Raw genomic sequence first — 20,760 nt, forward strand, 5'->3', positions numbered from 1 at the left:
AAATTGGCTTCATTTTCCCTAGACAGCTACAGTATAGTCCCCAACTCCCCTTTAAGCTGCCTAACATTGACAGCTCCTTTTTGTAATAGTAAAAAACTGAAATAATGAAATTGTCCATCAACAGCAGATTGGCTAAAGAATTTCACATCCACAAAGAAGACTGTGTTGCCATTGAAAAATAATGATTCCGTAAGAGCCAGATTCACTCTTTCACCAAACAGCCTTATCATCTACACAGTATTCTGGTATATGTGATTTGAATTTGTACCCATGCAAATGAATAAATTATTGCATGTCATGGATCACTGGAGTTCCTTGGGATTATTTAAAACTGAATGGTAAATCTCTAGGTGTCAAGAGTCCCTCATAGGTAAAACTGATTTATAAACTGCAAAATGCTACATAAACTGAAATTATTCACCAAATTATGCTATTGTCAAGGGTAAGGCTCATACCTTATTCACTTTAATATCCCTACTTTGCCAACACAACCTAGTACTTAGCCCTTTCTAGATATTTATCAAATGTTGCAGAATGAATGAGAATAATCCCAGAATAAGTTGTTGTTGTTTAATCTTAGAATCCAATTTAGCTTTCCAGTACAAAGCCATAGTCATTCAATCACAGTCTGTTTGATATCCTTAAACTTCAGTGAACCTCATGGGGCACCTGGGTGGCTCAGTCGGTTAAGCATCTGATGCTTGATTTTGGCTCAGGTCAGTCATGATCATGAGGTCATGATCTCAGGGTCTGTGGATAGAGCCCTGTGTTGGCCTCTGCTCTCCCTCCACCCTTCCCCCCTACTCACACTCATTCTCTTTCTCTAATAATCTTAAAAAACAAAAATAAAACTTCAGTGAACCTCAGATTCCTCAGGTACAGAGTAGGTGGTGATGGTTGCAACTGAGCAATTCCATGGGAATGACTGAAGGAGTAACTACTTAACTTACACTGTATTTCCATCAAGAAACAACAAAGTAAAATCAATTGCAAACTAGTAGTTCAAAATGCTGTACCATGCACTTAAGCCTTTCTCTCCTCTTTCCTGAAACTCATGCAAATAAAAGAATGGAAGTACAAAAAGTAATAAACCTCATCAAACCAGTTGAGGGTGGGGAAAGACAAGTTCTGTTCACAACTATATGAGAGTTCAGCAATTTCTGGAAGATGGAAAGCATATGAGAGTATGCTGAGTGATGAATGCACCACAAAGGAGTATGGAAAGAGTGGGATACAACTTTCCTGTTAGAAATCATGAGATGCTGGATTCAGTTTTGAAAGTGAAAAATGTGGCTGAAAACAAGATTAATTGAAGATTTATATACAGAACTACAGTACAAACCAGCACCTCTCTTTTCTCCCATACCCCTGCACTTGGAATTCCAGCATCCAGGAAAAACATGCAAAACCTGAGGCCTCCTTTGTGGAATGAGCCTTCTGGGGTTAGCAAAGGCTTTTTACAGAATTTGGTGCCCCAGCCTACAAGCCTGTCACTTTGAAAGCTCAGACCTGACAGCCAGTTTCCCATCAGTTCATGCTGTAGTGAAATCTGACAGTGAACACGGCCTTATCACCCTATACAGGGAAGAGGTCTCACAGAAAAACAGAACTACTAACATAGCTTTGGGACAAATTCACAGAAGTGACTTAAGTTCTTTAATAATAATGGGCAATCAAGTAGAATCAGGAATGTAAGGAAGAATCAGCATATGAAAGATAAAGACTAAAGTAAACAAAAACTGATGCTGTATGAAATCAATTTAGGGCATAGGATGGACTTTTAAATCCAGTATTTTCAAAGTACCTCAAGCAGACTATCCATAAAATAAGAGCAGTATATAATAACAAAGAAATAGAGGGTAAGAGAATTTTTAAAGATCAAAAATATGAGGAAGATGGAAAAGTACAAAGACCCTAAGCTTACCCCATCCATGGATACAACTAGGTAACACCCATATCAGTGTAAAATGACCGAAGACTATCAGAACAAATTCTCCACAGCTAAACATAGAGAAGAGGCTAACTTGAAGAGTTTAGGAAGGGCAGAGACAAGAGTTAAACAGACCCATAGGACTCTCTCCAGGAGGGACAATGCAAGTGCAGAGATGGAAAAGAAACAGATCCTCACACCAGGAAGCCCAGGCATGGGGAAGATGAATCAACAAAACATTTGGCTTTGAAAACCAAAGGAGCTGAACTTTGTGGCTTTTTACAGGCATTGGGGCTTAGTACCTGGAACTTTAAAGGTCAGCAGGCTGGACCCTGGAAAAGCTGGGAAAGCCTGGAGGGCAGGAAGAAAGAGTCCCCACCCTTAAAAAGCACAACAAACAGCCCCACTAAGATACAGCATAGAAGCAACAGTTTGGATAATATCTGGGGAATACAGGATGGAGATTTGCTTATTAATCTTGGAACAAAGGCTGGAGGGGCAGAGATTTTGGGGGGACTTCTCCAAGAACAAAAGAGCTTATAGGTGTCATTTCCCTTCTCTGCCCCACCCCACCCCCAAACTTAGAGGGACACTTGTGGGAGCCAGCACGGTGCCAACATTTGGTATCTCACTTGCCAACACTGCACTCTGCCCCCTCATTCTCCAGCAGACATGCCTTTGCACAGTCAAGCTTCCACTCTAGGTTTACCCCCAAGCAGACTTGAGCAAAGCTTCCTGACACTGTGCACCTCACCCTCGTGTTCTCCTGTGGACCTGCTCCCTTCAATACAACCTTGGAGAGACCATCCAAAGTGCTACCACAAGCCTGGCAGGGTGCAAGAAAACCTGAGAGAGGCCAGAACAACTCCAAAGTCACTCCTACCCAACAGAAAGGGACTGAGAACCATACACACCAGATTAAATTTGGCTCACAATGAATTTGGTGGGCTGGGGGCAGACATCTGGTCTAACAACAGGCCCTCCCCACCAACGAAAGCTTCTCAAGGGACAATAAAGAGAAAGAACCCTGAAGTTCAGTGCTACTGCATCTCCAGCAAACATCTGATAGGACTCAACTCAAGTGCAGGACAGAATAAATCCTGCCCACAAGAAGGAAAGAGAACCATTGCAGAGGACTGGAATAAAGGTAAAAACAGCTCAGCCACAATAGCAGGGCACACACGACATATATAAGAGACATTCCTAAAGCACCAGGTTCTGGTGAACAGGGGACATTGCAGTGTAGGGCACTACAGGACCTCTCCTTCATAAGGCCATTGCTTTCAAGAGGAGACATAGTGGACTTTCCAAACATAATAACAGAGTTACACAAAATAAGGAGACAGAGGAACTTTTTTTAGTACATGGAACTAAAAAAACAGGACAAAGTCACAGCAAGAGAGCTAAATGCAATAAAGTAATATATACATACCCGTTAGAGAATTTAAAGTAATGGTCATAAAATACTCAGACTTGAGAAAAAGGTAGAGGACCTCAGTGAGACCACAACAAAGAGACAAAAAACAGAAAAGAGAATCGAGATGAAGTAACAATAACTAAAATTAAAAATACACTAAATGAAATAAATTGTAGAATAGAGGAAGAAGAGAAACAGATTAATGATCTAGAGCACAGACTAATGGAAAGCAATCAACCTAAACAAGAGAGGAAAAAAAAATACAAAATGAAAATAGACTTAGGGATCTCAGTGACACCATCAAGGGTACTAATATTCACATTATACAGATCCTAGAAAGTGAAGAGAGAGAAAAGGGCTAGAAAATTTGAAGAAATAGTATCCCAAATCTGGGGTAGGAAACAGAAATCCAAATCCCAGAAGCACAGACAAGAACCAACAAAATCAACCCAGGATGGTCCATACCAGGACACATAGTAATTAAAATGGCTAAAAAAAAAAAAAAAAAAAGGGGGGGGGGGCGCTAAAGAGAATTTTTAAGAGCAGCAAGAGAAAAAAAAGCAGTTGCATATCAGGGAAATCACATAAGGCCATCAGCTGATTTCTCAGCAGAAATTTTGCTGGCCTGAAGAGAGTTCCATGATATATTCAAAGTACTGAAAGAAAAAAACCTGTAACCAAGAATATTCTATTTAGCAAGGCTATCATTCAGAATAGGAGAGAGAATTTTCTAGACAAACAAAAGTCAAAGGAATTCATGACCACTAAATGAGCCCTACAAGAAATGTTAAAGGGGACTCTGAGTGGAAAGGAAAGGCCACAAGATTAAGAAAAGTAGGAAGAAGAAAAAAAAAAAAAAAAAAAGAAAAGTAGGAAGATCAAAAGCAGTAAAATTAAGTATATTTGTAAAAGTCAGTCAAGGGATTCATGAAAGGATATAGAGAACCACATCATATATCTAAAATGTGGGGAGGAGAGGAGGAAAGAATGGGTTCAAAGTTTTGTGACCATCAATTTAGCATAGACTGTTATATGGATAGGTTATCTGAAAATCTAATGGTAACCAGAAAATAAAAAACTAGTAGCAGACATGCAAAAAATGAGAAAGGAATCCAAACATATCACCTAAAGAAAGCTATCAAACTGTGAGAAAAGAGAGCAAGATAAGAAAGGAACAGAGAAAACTACAAAAACCATAATAGGATAATGGCAATAAGTATATACCTGTCAATAATTACTTTGAATATAAGTGGACTAAAAACTCTAATTAAAGGTCAAAGTATGTCAGAATGAATAAAAAAACAAGACCCATCTACATGCTGCCAATAAGAGACTCATTTCAGACCTAAAGATGATATAGATTGAAAGTGAAGGATATAAAAGCAGTTATCAGGCAAATGGAAGTGAAAAAAAAGCAAGGGTGCCAATATTTATATCAGACAAATTAGACTTTCTAACAAGACTGTAAAAACAAGAAAGTTAGTAATAATAATAAAGGGAACAATTCAACAAGAAGATCTAACAATTGTAAATATATATGCATCCAACACAGGAGCATCCAAATACATAAAGCAGTAAACATTAAGGAAATGGCCAATAGAGAAATAATGGAAGGGGATTTTAACACCCCACTTACATCAATGGACAAATCATCCAAACAGAAAATCAGCAAGGAAACAGTGACTTTGAATAACAATTAGACCAGATGGATCTAAAAGATATATCAGAACATTCCACTGAAAAACTGTAGGCTACACATTCTTTTCAAGTGTACATGGAACATTCTCACATATTAGGCCTCAAAATAAGTCTCAACAAATTAAAAAAGATAGAAGTCATGCTATGCATCTTTTCTGATCAAAACTCTATGACACTAGAAATCAATCACAAGAAAAAAAATCTGAAAAGAACAAATTCCTAAAGAATAAATAGCATGCTATAAACAATGAATGAGCCAACCAAGAAATCAAAGAGGAAATCAAATAATATGTGGAGACAAATGAAGATAGAAAATACAATGGTCCAAAATTTGGAGGATGCAGCAAAAGCTGTTCTAAAAGGCAAATTTATAGGCATAGAGGCCTACCTCAAAAAGCAAGAAAAAAATCTCAAATAAGCAACCCAGCCTTACACATAAAGGAGCTAGAAAACAAATCACACCCAAAACCAGTAGAAGGAAGGAAATAATAAAGATTAAAGCAGAAATAAATGAAACAGGAAGAAAAAGAAAACAAAACAATGGAACAGATCAGTGAAAGCAGGAGCTGGTTCTCTGAAAAGATTAACAAAATTGAAAACTTTAGCCAGACTCATCAAGAAAGACAGACACTTCTCAAAGAAATAGAATAATTCTTAGAAACCTATAAACTCCCAAAACTGAAACAGGGAGAAATCGAAAACTTCAACAGACCCATGGGGAATACAGCCAATAATATTGTCACTTTCTGAGATGACCGATCGTAACTACCCTTAACATGGTGAGCATATCCAAATGTATACAGTTGTCGAACCCCTATGCTGCACACACCTGCTGAAACATTATAAGTTGACATTATATATAATTACGTGTTACATTACGTGTAAGATAACATTAGAAGTCAACCATGGGTCAGAATAAAATTTTTAAAGAAAAAACTTGTTGGCTAATATTATAAAGAATGTTAACGCTCTATGTTAAAGCAAACTGAAATGTGGAAGATACTAAGCTGCCAATAAAGCATACGATTCGACTTTGATATTAGTGACTGAGTAGACATGAAATGGAACAGCCCAGTACCGAATAAAATTTACAGAGTTATAAAGTCAAAGTCTTTTGTTTCCAACTTCTAGAATCAACCTACCAGTAGATTGTGGAAGGTTCTGTTCAAGTTGCAGAACTGAACTCCATAACCTATTTGACTACGTAAAGCATAAATATAGAAAGGGGAAGGGGAAATGAAAAGAAAGAGGGAGAGAAGGGCAATGGAATAATATCCTCCTTTTATACAAAAAGGAGTCAAAACACTGACAAAAGTTGACGGAACAGGAAACAGAGGGCTTAGTTTACTATTTAAAGTCACAGAAGTAACCATATGAAAATCTAAAGGTAATAACCTGACTATAAACAGGGAGGAGTTAGGGATCAGGGAAAGAGATAATAAAAATGAATTAAATCTCTATTTTTCATAGCAGGCTGTCAGTGGATACTTATTTTTTTTTCCCCCCAGTGGATATTCCTAACATTAACAAAGCACAAGAGAATAATCCTATTAAAGTCTTACAAAAAAAAAATAATAAAGTCATACAAAAACAACAAGAACCAAACCACCAGAAGAACGAAGACCAGTGTTACAGGCTGGATGTCTGTGTCTATCCGCGAATTCTTACGTTGAAATCTCCCCCTGCAATGGGATAGCACCGGGAGGTGGGACTTTTGGGAGGTGACTGGGTCATGAGAGTGGAGCCCTAGTGAACACACTCTCATTAGAGACCCCAGAGAGCTCTCTATCCCCTTGCTCCGTCTGAAGGTCTGCACACAGGGGAACGCCCGCCCCCCCCCCCAGGAGCCCGAGCACACTGGCCCCCTGATGGTGGACTTCCAGTCCCCAGAACAGTAAGAAAGGAGTATCTGTCATTTCCAAGCCGCCCAGCCTATGGCACTGTTCTAGCACCCGAACTTACTAGGAGGGCCAGAGAGAAGAGGGGGTGCCTGTCCTAGGACAGGAGTCCTGAGAGCCCTGGGACAGGAGGCCACTGCTTTTCTTGCCCTTATAAGCTCTTCATTAATGTCTGGCTTACTTTCACACGCACGTGATACTGATGCAGGTTTTAAAAGTTAAATCAAGGGACGCCTGGGTGGGCTCAGTGGTTGAGCATCTGCCTTCAGCTCAGGGTGTGTGATCCCAGGTCCGGGGATCCAGTCCCCCTATGGGGCTCCCCGCAGGGAGCCTGCTTCTCTCTGTGGGTCTTTCATAAATACATAAATAAAACCTTTTAAAAATAAAAATAAATAAGAGTTAAGTCAAGGAGTACATCTGGGTTTGTAGCATGTTCAAATTTGTGAGACCTCCTTGCCACGTCAGGAGAGGTTCTTCTGTAAAGGTGAGTTTTCTTGCTCGATTTAGATGCCAAATTGATGCAAAACTTAAATGGAAGGGTCTTGTCCTCTTAATCTTACCCGTTTTTGAAACTGAATGTCACCAGGGGATGAGTATTTTATCTAATTTGGTAACTGCGCTGCATCTCTGTTCAAGCACCTCTATGAGCTGAACTTTTTAGTAGTAGCCAGAAGGTGGCATCAAAATCAATTGAGTGGAAACCCCAAAGCACAGGACCGTGCTCCAGCATCAGGAATACAACTTTCCTGAAACTCAATAGGCAGAGAAAGTTGATCGACAGAGCACTCCGTTTACCTTTGTTTCCTTAGAGACAACCCCCCACCCCCACCCCATGCTTCTCCTAGCGTCCTTTTGGCTAAGCATGGATATAAACAAACCACAAAAATGGCCAAACTCTACATTCCAAATATTATCCCACCATCTGCAAGCGTGGAACTTCTTAGTTATATGGAAGATCTTTGAGAATTGAGAATCTAAGGGTTGCTGTAAGTCCATCATGCTGCCAACAAGTACAAGTACTCTGTGACACGGCAACAACTGTTTTCTGGACTCTATTGTTCGGGGGGCCTAAATTAATTTACACATCCTGACATAGATGCATTTCATTTTACAACAGAAGTGTGTGCGTGTGTGTGTGTGTGTGTGTGTGTGTTAATTTAATGATATTTTTTATCAGTTAACGTTCAAGATTTTTAAGTCCGGTAAACATACAACATTTTATCATAGGACGGTACTGTAATTTAATTCGTCTCTATTTATAGCCATTTAGGCTGTTTCCCTTTTAGTACTACTATCTCATAGCACCCATAGCAATACAACATTAGGAAATTTTATTTAAATTTCCACTACAGAAGTTTCTAGGAGGAAAACTGCTGAATTACAAGGAATATGCAAATTTGGTAACTATTTCGCAGAAGCTCCTTTTAGACAATAGGCTTGAGCAATGGAAACTTGGTCAAGCAGAGAGAGGGGCCCAAAGGGACTCCAACCCCTGGCTAAATACAGACAGGCCCATTGGGGGACCCGCCTCAAAAGATCCGTAGGCCCTCTAATGGGCTAAGGCCCTCTAATGGGCTACTTAGCAACCGGCCACAGTTACCAAAGCAGGGGAAATTCCACACCGTCACACCTCCCTCACCTGCCCCCGTAAGGACCAGTCCCCACCCACTACCCTCCTTGCAGGTGGCCTCTCCTCTGCGGTCTGGCCTGCAGCTCCCTTGTGGTGTATTCAATAAACTTCTAACTCCGTTATTCTGCCTCCGGTGAATTCTTGCCACTGCCAGCACCCCTGGCTTCCACCAGATAGTCGCCCCACATTTGGGGGCCTCCATCCAATCAGGAGACACACCACATGTAAATGCCACAGTTTTGGTAAATATTATATTTCACTACCACAGTAGAAAATGATATGCTTTGCCCGCACCCCCCCCCCCGCCACTCTGATCAACACTGTAAAATTTTAAGGTTTTTGACAACCTAACAAGCAAAAAAAAAAAAAAAAAAAAAAAAAAAAAAAGTATTAATTTGCATTTCTTTAACTATGAACAGTGTCTTGTATTATGGCCATTGGTATTTTCTGTTTGTGATTTTTGCCAACTTTGTTATTGAATTATTCTTTTCCTCTTTGAATTTTTTAACAGCAGTTCATATAATAAAGCTATCGACCCATTGTCAGATATAGACATTAAAAATATTTTTTTTCTGGATTGCTACTTTTAACTCTGTATACAGTGAGTTAAGTGGTAATATAGTAGCGATGTATTTTCAAATAAAGACTACTTTACCCCATAATTCTATAAATATAACCACGTTTTTTTCTGTTGATTTCTTATATATTTTATATACAAAATCTTCAATGTTTCAGTATTCATTTTGGTGTAAGGTAGGAGATAAATATCTAATTTTATTTTTTTTAAGATTTTATTTATTTATTCATGAGAGAGAGAAAGAGAGAGAGAGAGAGAGAGGCAGAGACAGAGGGAGAAGCAGGCTCCATTCAGGGAGCCCGATGCAGGACTCAATTCCGGATCTCCAGGATCAAGCCCTGGGCTGAAGGTGGTGCTAAATCGCTGAGCCACCCGGGCTACCCTAATTTTATTTTATATTCATGAATAGTATTTCAGTTAATTCAGTACCACTTAATAATTTATCTTTTTGCCATTGATGCAAAATCTCATCTTTATCACATTCCAAATTTATATTTATCATTGTATTTACTTCTTTCTGCCTCTTTCTATGATAGTTCCACACTGTTTAAGTGATTGAAATCTGATATTTTCATAGATATTTTCAATTACTATTAAAAACTCTAGCCATCATTTAAACTTCTTGTTAAATTTTCAAATTACTATACATTATAAGAATTAAAATAAGTGAAAAGTTTAAAATATAAATTATATATTATGTAATTGTTACATGATGATTATGGTATCAGAAATCAGTGGGAAAAAGAGCATATTATTCAACCAACTATTCTGAGGTAATTGCATCTGCAGTTGAAAAAAAAGTTTGAGAGACACCTGGGTGGGTCAGTGGTTGAGCATCTGCCTTCGGCTCAGGGTGTGATCCCGGGGTCCTAGAATCAAGTCCCACATCTCGTGGGCTTCTTGTGGGGAGTCTGCTTCTCCCTCTGCCTATGTCTCTGCTTTCTCTGTGTCTCTCATGAATAAATAAAATCTTTAAAAACAAAAGAGAAAAAAAGTTTGATTCCTACTTCAGTCCATATTCAAAGAAGGAATTCCAAGTAGATTAGAAATTTAAATATAAAAAAGAGAATCATAAAAATATTAGAGAAATACAGGTGAATGTTATTTTCAAGAGTAGGAAAGCAATTCTAATCATGACACAAAATCCAGAAAGTAGAAAGGAAAAAAAAAAAAAAAAAAAAAAAAAAAACAGAATCACCTCTTGAAAATATCAACATAATTTTTAATGGCTCCATTACATTGGAGATATCATATTTACTATCATCCACATATTGAATATCTATATAGTTTCTGATATAATTATAAATAATATGCTTATGAACATATTTTCTGGTTACACTGGGATTGTCTTTGATCTTTATGTACTGAAATTTGTAGTATCCCATTTTTGTTGGAAATAAGTAGGTCATTGGCTTAGGTCTAGAAAAGTTATTGTTACAGAGGCTCTTTTAAAAATAGACTATTTTAAGAACTAGAGATTTAGACATTTGTATGATTTTCTTTTTTTACACCACCTGGTGCTTTCTTTGTCCTTCGTAGTATAAAAGTTTTGTGGGCAATGTCTAGGATTTTTCTGAGCTTAAAACAAGAATTACCACTCTCGATGAGGATTTAGTCCAGTCTCTAATAGACTACAAGGACCTTTTGTTGTAGGAGTTACTTGTCTGTCATAAACTCAATCTGTTTAAGGATTTGATCCTCACACACCCTACTGCCCAAAGTTCTAGTTTCTCTTGATCATTTGTAGCGATTCTACTCCATGAATTTTATTAACCTTTCCTGAATCTCTTTTTTTCATTTGTATCTCTTGGATAAGCAGCTCCAAAGTTATGGGTGTGCAGCATTCTGAACACAACAAATGTTTGCACAAACACACACACACAGAAAATGTTCTGAGCCTTATGTTTTTGGTGGTAGTAAGGGCTGCCGTTTTGTCTTTTAACCATTCAATACCAGCTTTTATAGAAACTGAATTAGTTATGAAGAATCAGGAGATCTAGTAAAAACCCAGGTATGGCAAGAAATGGACCAGTGAGAAAGGAGAGGAAATTTTCTAAAAATATAGAATTCATGCTTTTGTTTTTTTAAGGTAAAGAAATAGAAAACTGGGATCCCTGGGTGGCGCAGCGGTTTGGCGCCTGCCTTTGGCCCAGGGCGCGATCCTGGAGACCCGGGATCGAATCCCACGTCGGGCTCCTGGTGCATGGAGCCTGCTTGTGTCTCTGCCTCTCTCTCTCTCTCACTGTGTGCCTATCATAAAAAAAAAAAAAAAAAAAGAAAAGAAATAGAAAACTTGCCTTCAGAAATTGGAGACTTTTGTTATGATTGATATTAGAAGGGAATTTGATAGAACATCCTCCCTTGTTTGTTCCAGCTAGTCAGAGTCATTGTCTACAGCAGCCAAGTAGGTTTGAAAAGCTTACCACTGACCGAGGACTTTCTGGGTGGCACACACTTTCAAAAGTGGAGTGATTTGTCAGTAGGCACCGTGGCAAGAACGATTCTAACTGCAGTGTTTAGCTCCTCAGAGCTCAGCCTTCCAAAAGCCATTTCATACAGCATTTTAAAATAGGACTTCTGATAAAAATCACTCGTCCAACTCATCCATTATGCGTATACTTTTATTAAGCAGAGTCTTCATGCATCCTAATAAAATGCTGCATAACAATGACAACTTGTCCTAAGTCATATAGTATGGAATCTCCCGATTCCTTATGAACGGTCTCTAGGAGAAAGGGCAGGGTAAGCCTCCTTTCTGAATTCCAATCTTCTTAGGAAGTCTAGTACAATTAATGTAAAAATGATGTTGTCACCAGCTAGACCCTAAGCCTGGCCATTATGGCTCACCTGCTTGTACCCACCAACATCCGCCCCACATATTCCTTAAGCTCTTCTTCCCAGCTTATCCCTTAACTCAGGCAAAGGAACTTATGGGCATAACATCCCATGATGGAGACTGAAACTACCCCTCAAGCAGTGATGACTGCCTGAGGAAGAGCGATGGTGGCCCAGACCACCCAAACCGAGTTTGAACTAAACCTCTGACCCACTTCAGATGGACCACAGAGTGATCTCTGGAGCGACCAACCTCATCATCTTTACCTCATTACACTACTTCAATCTCTGCCCATGATGGAGCACAAGCCTCATTTACATAACATACGACGCATGTTTCCTTAAGGTGCATGTGTGACCTTATACGGACCTCTGCATGTCACGACAGGGCTTCTCTATCTAAAAATTCATCCTAACCTTAAATAAGAAGAACCCATGCAGCTTTGCTCAGGGAGTCACAACTTTAGAAGTTATTTCCTGTGATCCACTTATTTGGTGCAAATGAAGTTTCCTTTGTGTGACAACTCACCTGGTGTAGTTTCTACCTGTGACTCACCAAGGAGCGAGATCACGCTGGTTCAGTTACAGTTTCTAGGTTCCAGCTTAACAGTAAAACCAGACAAAGGAAAGGCAGCCATACTCACTCATTGGAGGTGCCCTTCTGGCCACAGAAGTGGCCCTTGCTGTCTGTAGGATAGGCCACTCTCCTGGGGTCTCCATGTATCCAGGCTACAAGAACAAGAAAGGACAAAAACGCTATCAGCAACAGCTGACTAACAGCAGTCTGATTTGAGAAATTAGAATGCACCACTGCAACACGCTAACCTCTCCCCTCAGTCACAGGAGATTATTGATTTTCTTCAAAGAGTAATTTCTTAATGAAAAGTAAAATAAAATATGGATGAATCAGTCAGAAAACACATTTCTCTTAATCTCTCAGGACTCATCTGGGTTGTAGCCAAAACCTGAGGTAATGCACTTAGAAAATGACATTTATTAGAATGTGAATTAGAGGGCACACTACAAATGCTTGGTTGGCTAGAAGTCACTTTTTTTCCTAGGGCTTAACACTAAATGACTTCATAGCAGAGCTAATAAATTTACAGTAAATATTATGATGTAATCCTTTGGGTTATATGTAAGTGAAAACCATTTACAAATTCAACCGAATGAAACTGTAATACCCTGGTCTAGGTATTAGTCCTTATTAGTCATAAGGTCTAGGTATTGGTCCTTATGACTTCATGTGACAGTATAAAAGGCAAACGTTAGCAACTTTAGGGGCAATAGATAATAAAGATTTGCTGTATATTTTGGGTGATAGCCTCAAAGCTTAGTATAAGTATCAAGTGTTCTCAAACTTTGCAAAAACTGAAGACTTGATTCTGTTTTCTTGGAAGATGCTGGGCTCTATCTGGTACAAACTCATCACCTTTATTTTCCAAGAATCATAAATTTGACAGGTAAAATACAGAATGACAGAAAAGAACATGCATTAGCTAAATACCACCCTCTAATTCTAACTGAATGTTTCTATTTTTTTCAGTTTGATTAGTATAGCTCCTAAAAAAATCTAGAAAATGCATTGGTCATCTAATAACGCTGTCTCTGCATATGGAAAACATAGCTCTTTGTCCTTTGCTTCCTTTAACATTTTCCCAGCTATCTCCTTACCCACATTTATTGGATTTGACAGTTCGTGTAATAATTCAATCACCCTTATGTACATGGCCTGTGTGACTCGGGAAGATAAAAAAAAAAATCAATTCTGAATAAGAATTTTAATATGGAAGAGAAATTTTTCTCAATAATTTTTCTCATCCATCCAAGCCTTTCCTTTTAGTATCTAAGTGCCCAGAAAAGTCTCCTTTGTCTCATTCTTTCTTCAATGTCATAGAGGCCAAATAGGTTTCATCTTCTAATACAGTCTTATAAAATCTGACTCATTCAGGCAGTCCTCTGCTGCCTTATCTTCTTGTCTTTATTTCCCAGAATAAAGAAAGTAGACTATAAAGAAAGCATTTAAATGTCAGCTAAGCAGTCAGTGGACAATGTCTCTGGATACCATTTTATTATATTCTGCTTTTATATTTATATCTTTTTCTAGTCACATTTTTGCTAAAACTAAAAGGTCCAATTTCACTTATTTTCTGAAATAGTGTTCTTTTAACTTTACCCTGAAATAGTTTATTCCCTTTCCATACAAATATTAATTTGGAAATGGCACCTGAGGAAGCATTTAGATTGCTAGGTTGGCTACTTAATATATTTATGATCCTGAGTACGTTATTTAATTGTTTCAGTTTGGGCTATTTTTTTAAATTTTTTATTTATTCAGAGAGAGAGGCAGAGACACAGGCAGAGGGAGAAGCAGGGTCACTTTGGGGAGCCTGATGCAAGACTCGATCCCAGGACCCCGGTATCATGACCTGAGCCAAAGGCAGACAATCACTGAGACACCGAGGTGCCCTGGCTTTCTAATTTGTTACTACAAAATGGGTATGATACCACCAAACCCCACATGAATGTTGAGAATATGAAAGAAGGTAATAAAGTAGAATGCCTAACATGGTGCTTAGCATGCAATATGGACTTGGTAATGTTAGATCCCATCTTATTTAGGTTTGCCCGACACCAAACCCTGAGACGAGGACTTTGCTATGGGTAGGTTACTTTAGGAGACAATTCTAGGAAGCTTAAGTGGGAGTGAAACAGGGAAGGAAGCAAGGCCAACAAAAGACATATTAACAAATGAGATACTGTTGGGGGCAGGGATGACCCCGTCCTGCTGGGGACCTTCTGAGGGAATCACACAGAACATGCTTGCTGGTGGGCACAGTGGAACAGTCTGCCGTAACTGTAAGCAAACTCAGGACTGAGGGGACATGGATCGGGACATTAGCAGAATTTGCTGTAGTTTTCTCTCCCTTTTTCATCAATCAATTAACCAAAGAATCTACTAAACAGCCACTATGTGTCCTGTACTAGAAGTCAATACCAGTATACTGGTAGACTTCTCAACTATGTGAAAAGGAGACAACAAAATTTGTAGAAGCAGGCGCCTGGCTGGCTCAGTTGGCTAAGCCACCAACTCTGGATTTCAGCTCAGGTCGTGATCTCATGGTGCTGAGATTGAGGCTTGAGTCAGGGTCCATGCTCAATGGGGAGTCTGCTTGAGGTTCTCCTTCCCTCTGCTCCTCCCCTTGCTCGCTCGGTCGCTCTCAAATAATTAAAAAAAAAAAAAAATCTTTAAAATTTACAGAAGCCATGGAGAAAAGGTGAGACCTGACAAAGGCTGAAAAATGACTAGGACTTGGACCAGGTAGCTAAGAGCAGGGTAGAAATTCTAGATTTCAGAAATTCTAGATTTCAGCTTCAGTGTGTTAATTACTCCCAATGTGTCAAGTTCTTTGCTAGATGTATTACATCCATTGTCTCATTGGAGTCTCACAATCATCCTATGAGGTAGATATTATTTTCACCCAAATTTTATAGATAAAAAAAACAAAAACAAAAACAAAACAAAACAAAAAAACAGCCTGAGCTCCAGTCAAGAGATGGGGGGAGGGACAGAGGGAAAGGGAGAGAGACAATCCTAGGACTGAGGCTTGGTTACATGTGACTTGAACCAAAAATCAAAAGTCAGATGCTGGGGCACCTGGTTGGCTCAGTTGGTTAAGTGTCTGCCTTCTGTTCAGGTCATGATCCCAGGGGAGCCTGCTTCTCCCTCTCCTCCCCACCCCCGTTCATGCTTTCTTTTCCACGCACTCTCTCTCAAATAAAATCTTAAAAAAAAAAAAAAATCAGATGCTTAACCTGCTGAGCCATCTAAGTGCCCCTCAGAGTTTTAGTCACTTCTCAAAATCACAGTTCTTCAGTGGCATAAACAGGGCTTGAACTTTGGCATGTTGCTGTGTGTAAAGCTCAAGCTTTAACCACTGGGCTAAAAAGCTGTAATGCTGCCTGCTAGAGGGTACATGAGGAATGAGCTTGTTAACAGTGGGAAACAACATGGATATTAGCTACCTGAGGATCAGCAGTATGTTGGACACATATGATAGGAAAAGGAGAGGACACAGGTAATTTTGATGCCTTTGTCATTTGAAACAAAAAATTTTGTACTTGGCAGGAGAGGGCAAGTATCTGGTTGGAAGGGATCTGGTGCCTGGGGACAAAGGAGAAAGAGTCAGATTTAATTGTCAAGGGAAGAATGCTCTTCCTTGGTTCTGTAGTTTTGAATTGTGGCAGGTGGCTGTGATTACAAAGTGGCTGCTACACCTCTCAGCAGACTCTGGCAGTTGTGTTGCAGACCACCTGTGCTTGAGCGAGAACACCAGATCTTGGAGCCGATAGCTGCGAGGGCCAGTTCAACCAAACCACCTCAGTCAAGGGTATCTCCTTTCCTTTACCTTCTCCATCAAGTCCCTATCTTGCCACACCTCCACTGGAGGAATGTGACAGGAAAGAAAAAAAAAAAAAAAAAGAAGAGGAGGAGGGAGATGTGCAGCAACAGCATTTTATCTGTTAATAAATCAAGGGACTAATCACGTTTTACTCCTTTTCTCAGAATTTCTCTTTTCATGGCACTTCCAGGAATGTACTGTCCATTATGGTGGCCATTAGCCATTTGTGTCCACCAAGCACTTTAATGTGGCTTACCTGAACTGAGACAGGTTATAAGTGCAAAATATACATCAGATTTTAAAGACAGTATGCAGGGAAAAAAAAAAGATGTAAAAATTTCAATAATTTTTATATTGATCATACTTGATATAGCTATAGTTAAATAAAATATATTATTAAAATTAATTTTACTTGTCTCTTTATTATCTTAACTATGGCTACTGGAAAATTTGACATGACATGTGACTCACATTTCGTTCCTCCTGGATAGATCTGCTCTAGAATATTTCCCCACAAATGTCTAACACTTGTCATATAAGGTGATTAGTAGTGCCATAACCTCATAGATTTGTTGGGGGCACCTGGATGGCTCATTCAGTTATGTCCAACTCTATTTCAGTTCAGCTCATGATCTTGGGGTCATGAGATTGAGCTCCACATCAGGATCTGTCTTGGCAGGGAGCCTGTTCAAGATTCCTCTCTCTCCCTCTACCTCTCCCACTCTGGGGGCATAACTTCAGATCTGTGGGTCAGTCCTTCTCTAACCTCATCATACCTAATACATAATTTTTTTTAAGATTTTATTTATTTATTCATGAGAGACACAGAGAGAGAGAGGCAGAGACACAGGCAGAAGGAGAAGTAGGCTCCATGCTGGGAACCAGACGTGGGACTCGATCCTGGTCTCCAGGATCACACCCTGGGCTGAAGGCGGTGTGAAACTGCTGGGCCACCGGGGCTGCCCTACATTCATTTTATAATAAATATTTTGCCATACTCCTTTTATAATCTTGAATACAGACAACATAACTTACCCATGTACATAATTTCTTTTAAAATATCAACATGTCCTCATGTAATATAAATAAGAGAAATAGTTTATAATTAAATGGTTTATAATTAAATGCATATCAATATGCAAATACAAGTGACTAAACCAGAAAGACCATAAATTAAGTCAGGTGTATGCACCTATAGAAAGAATCCATGAACGTAACAGCTATAACTGCAAGAAGATATAAGTGTATTATATAGGAAAAATAGTACAAGTGTGTTGTCAAGGATATGATTTTAAGTAAACAAATTTTAGTGAATACTAACAAAAAAGTACACTCTTCAAATTTCCTTGTTATTCATTGAAACCATGCAAAAATAACATTGGTCATTTTAAAACAGACTTTCTAGATTCAAATAATTAAAACTGAGTTGTCATCTACAGGAGTGGGACATGGAAAAGTCAGTCAGGAAGTGAGACAAGTCTTAGTTGTACAGAACTGTCCCAGATATTGCAAACATCTATCTTTCCTGGCTCCCATCCACTAAATGCCAGTAGTACTCCCCCTCAAACACTAGGACAACCAAAATGTCAACTCAAATTTTTTTTTTTTGAAAGACTCCTTAGGCAGTGGTAATGCTTCAATTGAGATCCACTGATTTATATGTTCACTCACACTCTTAAAAATCTCAAGAAAATCATATATATATATATATATATATATATATATATATATATATATATGGGACAGGGACAGAGGCAGTGGATATGCTATTATGGAGTTCTTCCTTATAATTTAATGCCATTTACTTTTATTCAGCTAATTACCATCCATGGTGACTTTCAAATATGTTAATAAATTATATGCACCTTCTAGAGGTGGTACATAATTCCCCATCCCTTCAGTATGGACTAGACTTAATGACTTGCTTCTAAGGAATAGAATGTGGCAAATTACATTTGGGTGACTTCCAAAAGTAGGTCATAAAGGGCATTATAGCTTCTTCTTTGCCCTCCTTTCGATCACTTGCTCTAGGGCTGGAGATACTCAAAGTCCTATAGAAAACCCCACATAACTGTCAGCAGTTGGTGAGAACTGAAGCTTCTTGCCAACGTTCGTGTAAGTGAGCCTATCTTGAAGGTGGCTCCTCCACAGTCAAGCCTTCAGCTGACCATGGCTTTGGCTTAAATCTTGACTGCAACCTCATGAAGTCATGAACTCAGACCCAGAGCCACCTGGCTGAGCTGTTCCCAACTCTTAACCACAGAAACTGTGAAACAAAAAACATTTGTTGCCTTATGTTGTCAATTTTTGGAGTAATTTGCTGTGTAGCAATAAAGAACTAATTACTATATACAGCTTTTAAAAATATTTTATACACTTGAAGGATTCAGTTAAATCATCTTTCTCTTCTCTAATCTAAATATTAATAATTAAATCCTCTTTTCTATTTGTTATTCTCTTTAACTCACAGCTATAATTGCTAGGATTTTAGTAATTTCTGTTTCTTCACTCTAAGATTTAATACACAGAGTCCTCAACTTGATTTAGATATTCCCTAGAGCCTAACCAATTGTCAATTATCATCACTCTATCCATTTAGTCATTCATTCATTGGGCCTTACTTGTGGTAGACACATAAAGAGTCTGAGGATATAGAGATGAACACATTCATATTTAGCATAATATTTCACAACTAATACATTCTCCCTAAGGAAACTATATTTTATACTAATTGCCCAGTGCAAAGACACGATGGCTTCTGAAGAATGATAATGAATTATCTTTTAGCTTAACCAAGTCATGACCTTAATTTTATCTGCTCTTCAAGTTGTAGTTTCTCTACCAGAACAAATAAAAGTGGCCTCTACCACCTTGGATACAGCAGTTGATCTGACAAAAATTTTCCCCCTTTCCCAATAAGCAGAAAACACCAAGGGAATCTGCTTTCATCTGACAGAGATAGTACTGCATCCCCACCAGCTTCCTTCAAGGTCATATGACTTCCTAGCTCTTTGCCACCATTTAGTCTGCAGGGTTTTGACAATATCCTTACTCCACAGGAGACCACACAAATTCCTTATATTGATGGCATCCTGAAGATAAAATCTGGAGAATATCGGAAAGCATGTAATCTTGATGCCTCCAAAAGACTTATGTATGCTAATGGATGGGAAATAAATCTCAGGAAAATGCAAGAGTCTTCTAATACAGACCTGAGGAATCCAGTAGAGAGATCTCCTCCAAAGTGAAAGACAAGTTGCTGCAACTTGCATTCTCTGTTAAGAATGAGGCACAACTCGAATTGCCTGCCAGTTTTGAGCTCAGAGAAATAGAATGCTTTTCAAGGTAATCCAGACTACTGTATTAGATAGATCTGTAGGTCTACCAGCAGGTCTATTATGGCATAATGTCCTCAATGGTGCAAAAAGTATCTTTCAGAACAGGATGCTGTATAGGATCTATGGAAAATCCTTTTTAGAGAATCACAGCTGGTGGTCCCTAGGGTTTTGGAGAAAACTCATGTGGTTTCAAGCAAATAATTATTCTTTTGAGAAGTTGCTCCCGGACCCTGAATGATTACTCAAGGATATAAGAAGCCCATCATAAACTAAATGTTATCAGATTCATCAAGCCCAGCAGCACTCCATTATTGAGTAGAAGTGATCTATTCATACAGTGCTTGAAAAGGTCATGAAGGTACAAGAAAGTTACATAAAAAGATGGCTTACAATAATAGTGTGTTGATTCCTGAGGTGCTGTCTTAACATGTACCTATGGCTCACGAAAGGGGCCTTAGGATAGTTGACTGGGAAAGAAAAAGATTAAACTAGATTTATAGATGGCTAAACAGAATCTGTTGGCACGGGTCAGGGGAAATATTCCTGATTATCTACTTTGACTGGAAGAAGAGATGACCTGAATCATTTATTCATAAACAGAAGCCAACAATTTGGCCATGTTATCATGAACTTGAAAATAAAAACAAAAAAAGAAAAACATCAGACAATCAGTGGCAAGGAAGTTTGAGAAACAATTAGAAAGACTGAACTCCAAATGGACCTGGACTATGAAGATATTGATGTTTCATATGGTTACTTAGTAAAGACCCTTTTGCAGAGGTATCTCTCGATGATTCAATGTTAAGGCACTCAAATGATTTTGTGAAAAAGTAATCATGACCACAGGGATGAAGGTTAGGTGGGAATTTTGATAACATGGAGTTTTATTCACAAAGGTTGGCTTGGCTCCTACTAATGCTTATGTGACAAATTTGCCAGCAATGGATAACCCAACTCTGAATCAGCCAGCCTTATGGAATAGTGGAATACCCCACAGAAGATCCATTTAAAGTACTACTTAGGAAGTAATACCT

General features: G+C 38.7%; 1 protein-coding gene across 1 annotated transcript in view; it reads right to left on the reverse strand.

The window, feature by feature from the left end:
- The window catches only part of SLC44A5 (solute carrier family 44 member 5), a 337,526-nt gene that overhangs the window by 63,790 nt on the left and 252,976 nt on the right, over positions 1 to 20,760 (reverse strand). Inside the window, exon 5 of the mRNA XM_072834088.1 lies at positions 12,630 to 12,714. Within this exon, the coding sequence (XP_072690189.1) occupies positions 12,630 to 12,714 (85 nt within the window). The remainder of the gene's footprint in view (positions 1 to 12,629; positions 12,715 to 20,760) is intronic.

Source organism: Canis lupus, chromosome 8 (genome assembly GCF_048164855.1).
Source record: "Canis lupus baileyi chromosome 8, mCanLup2.hap1, whole genome shotgun sequence".
Classification (NCBI taxonomy): domain Eukaryota; kingdom Metazoa; phylum Chordata; class Mammalia; order Carnivora; family Canidae; genus Canis; species Canis lupus.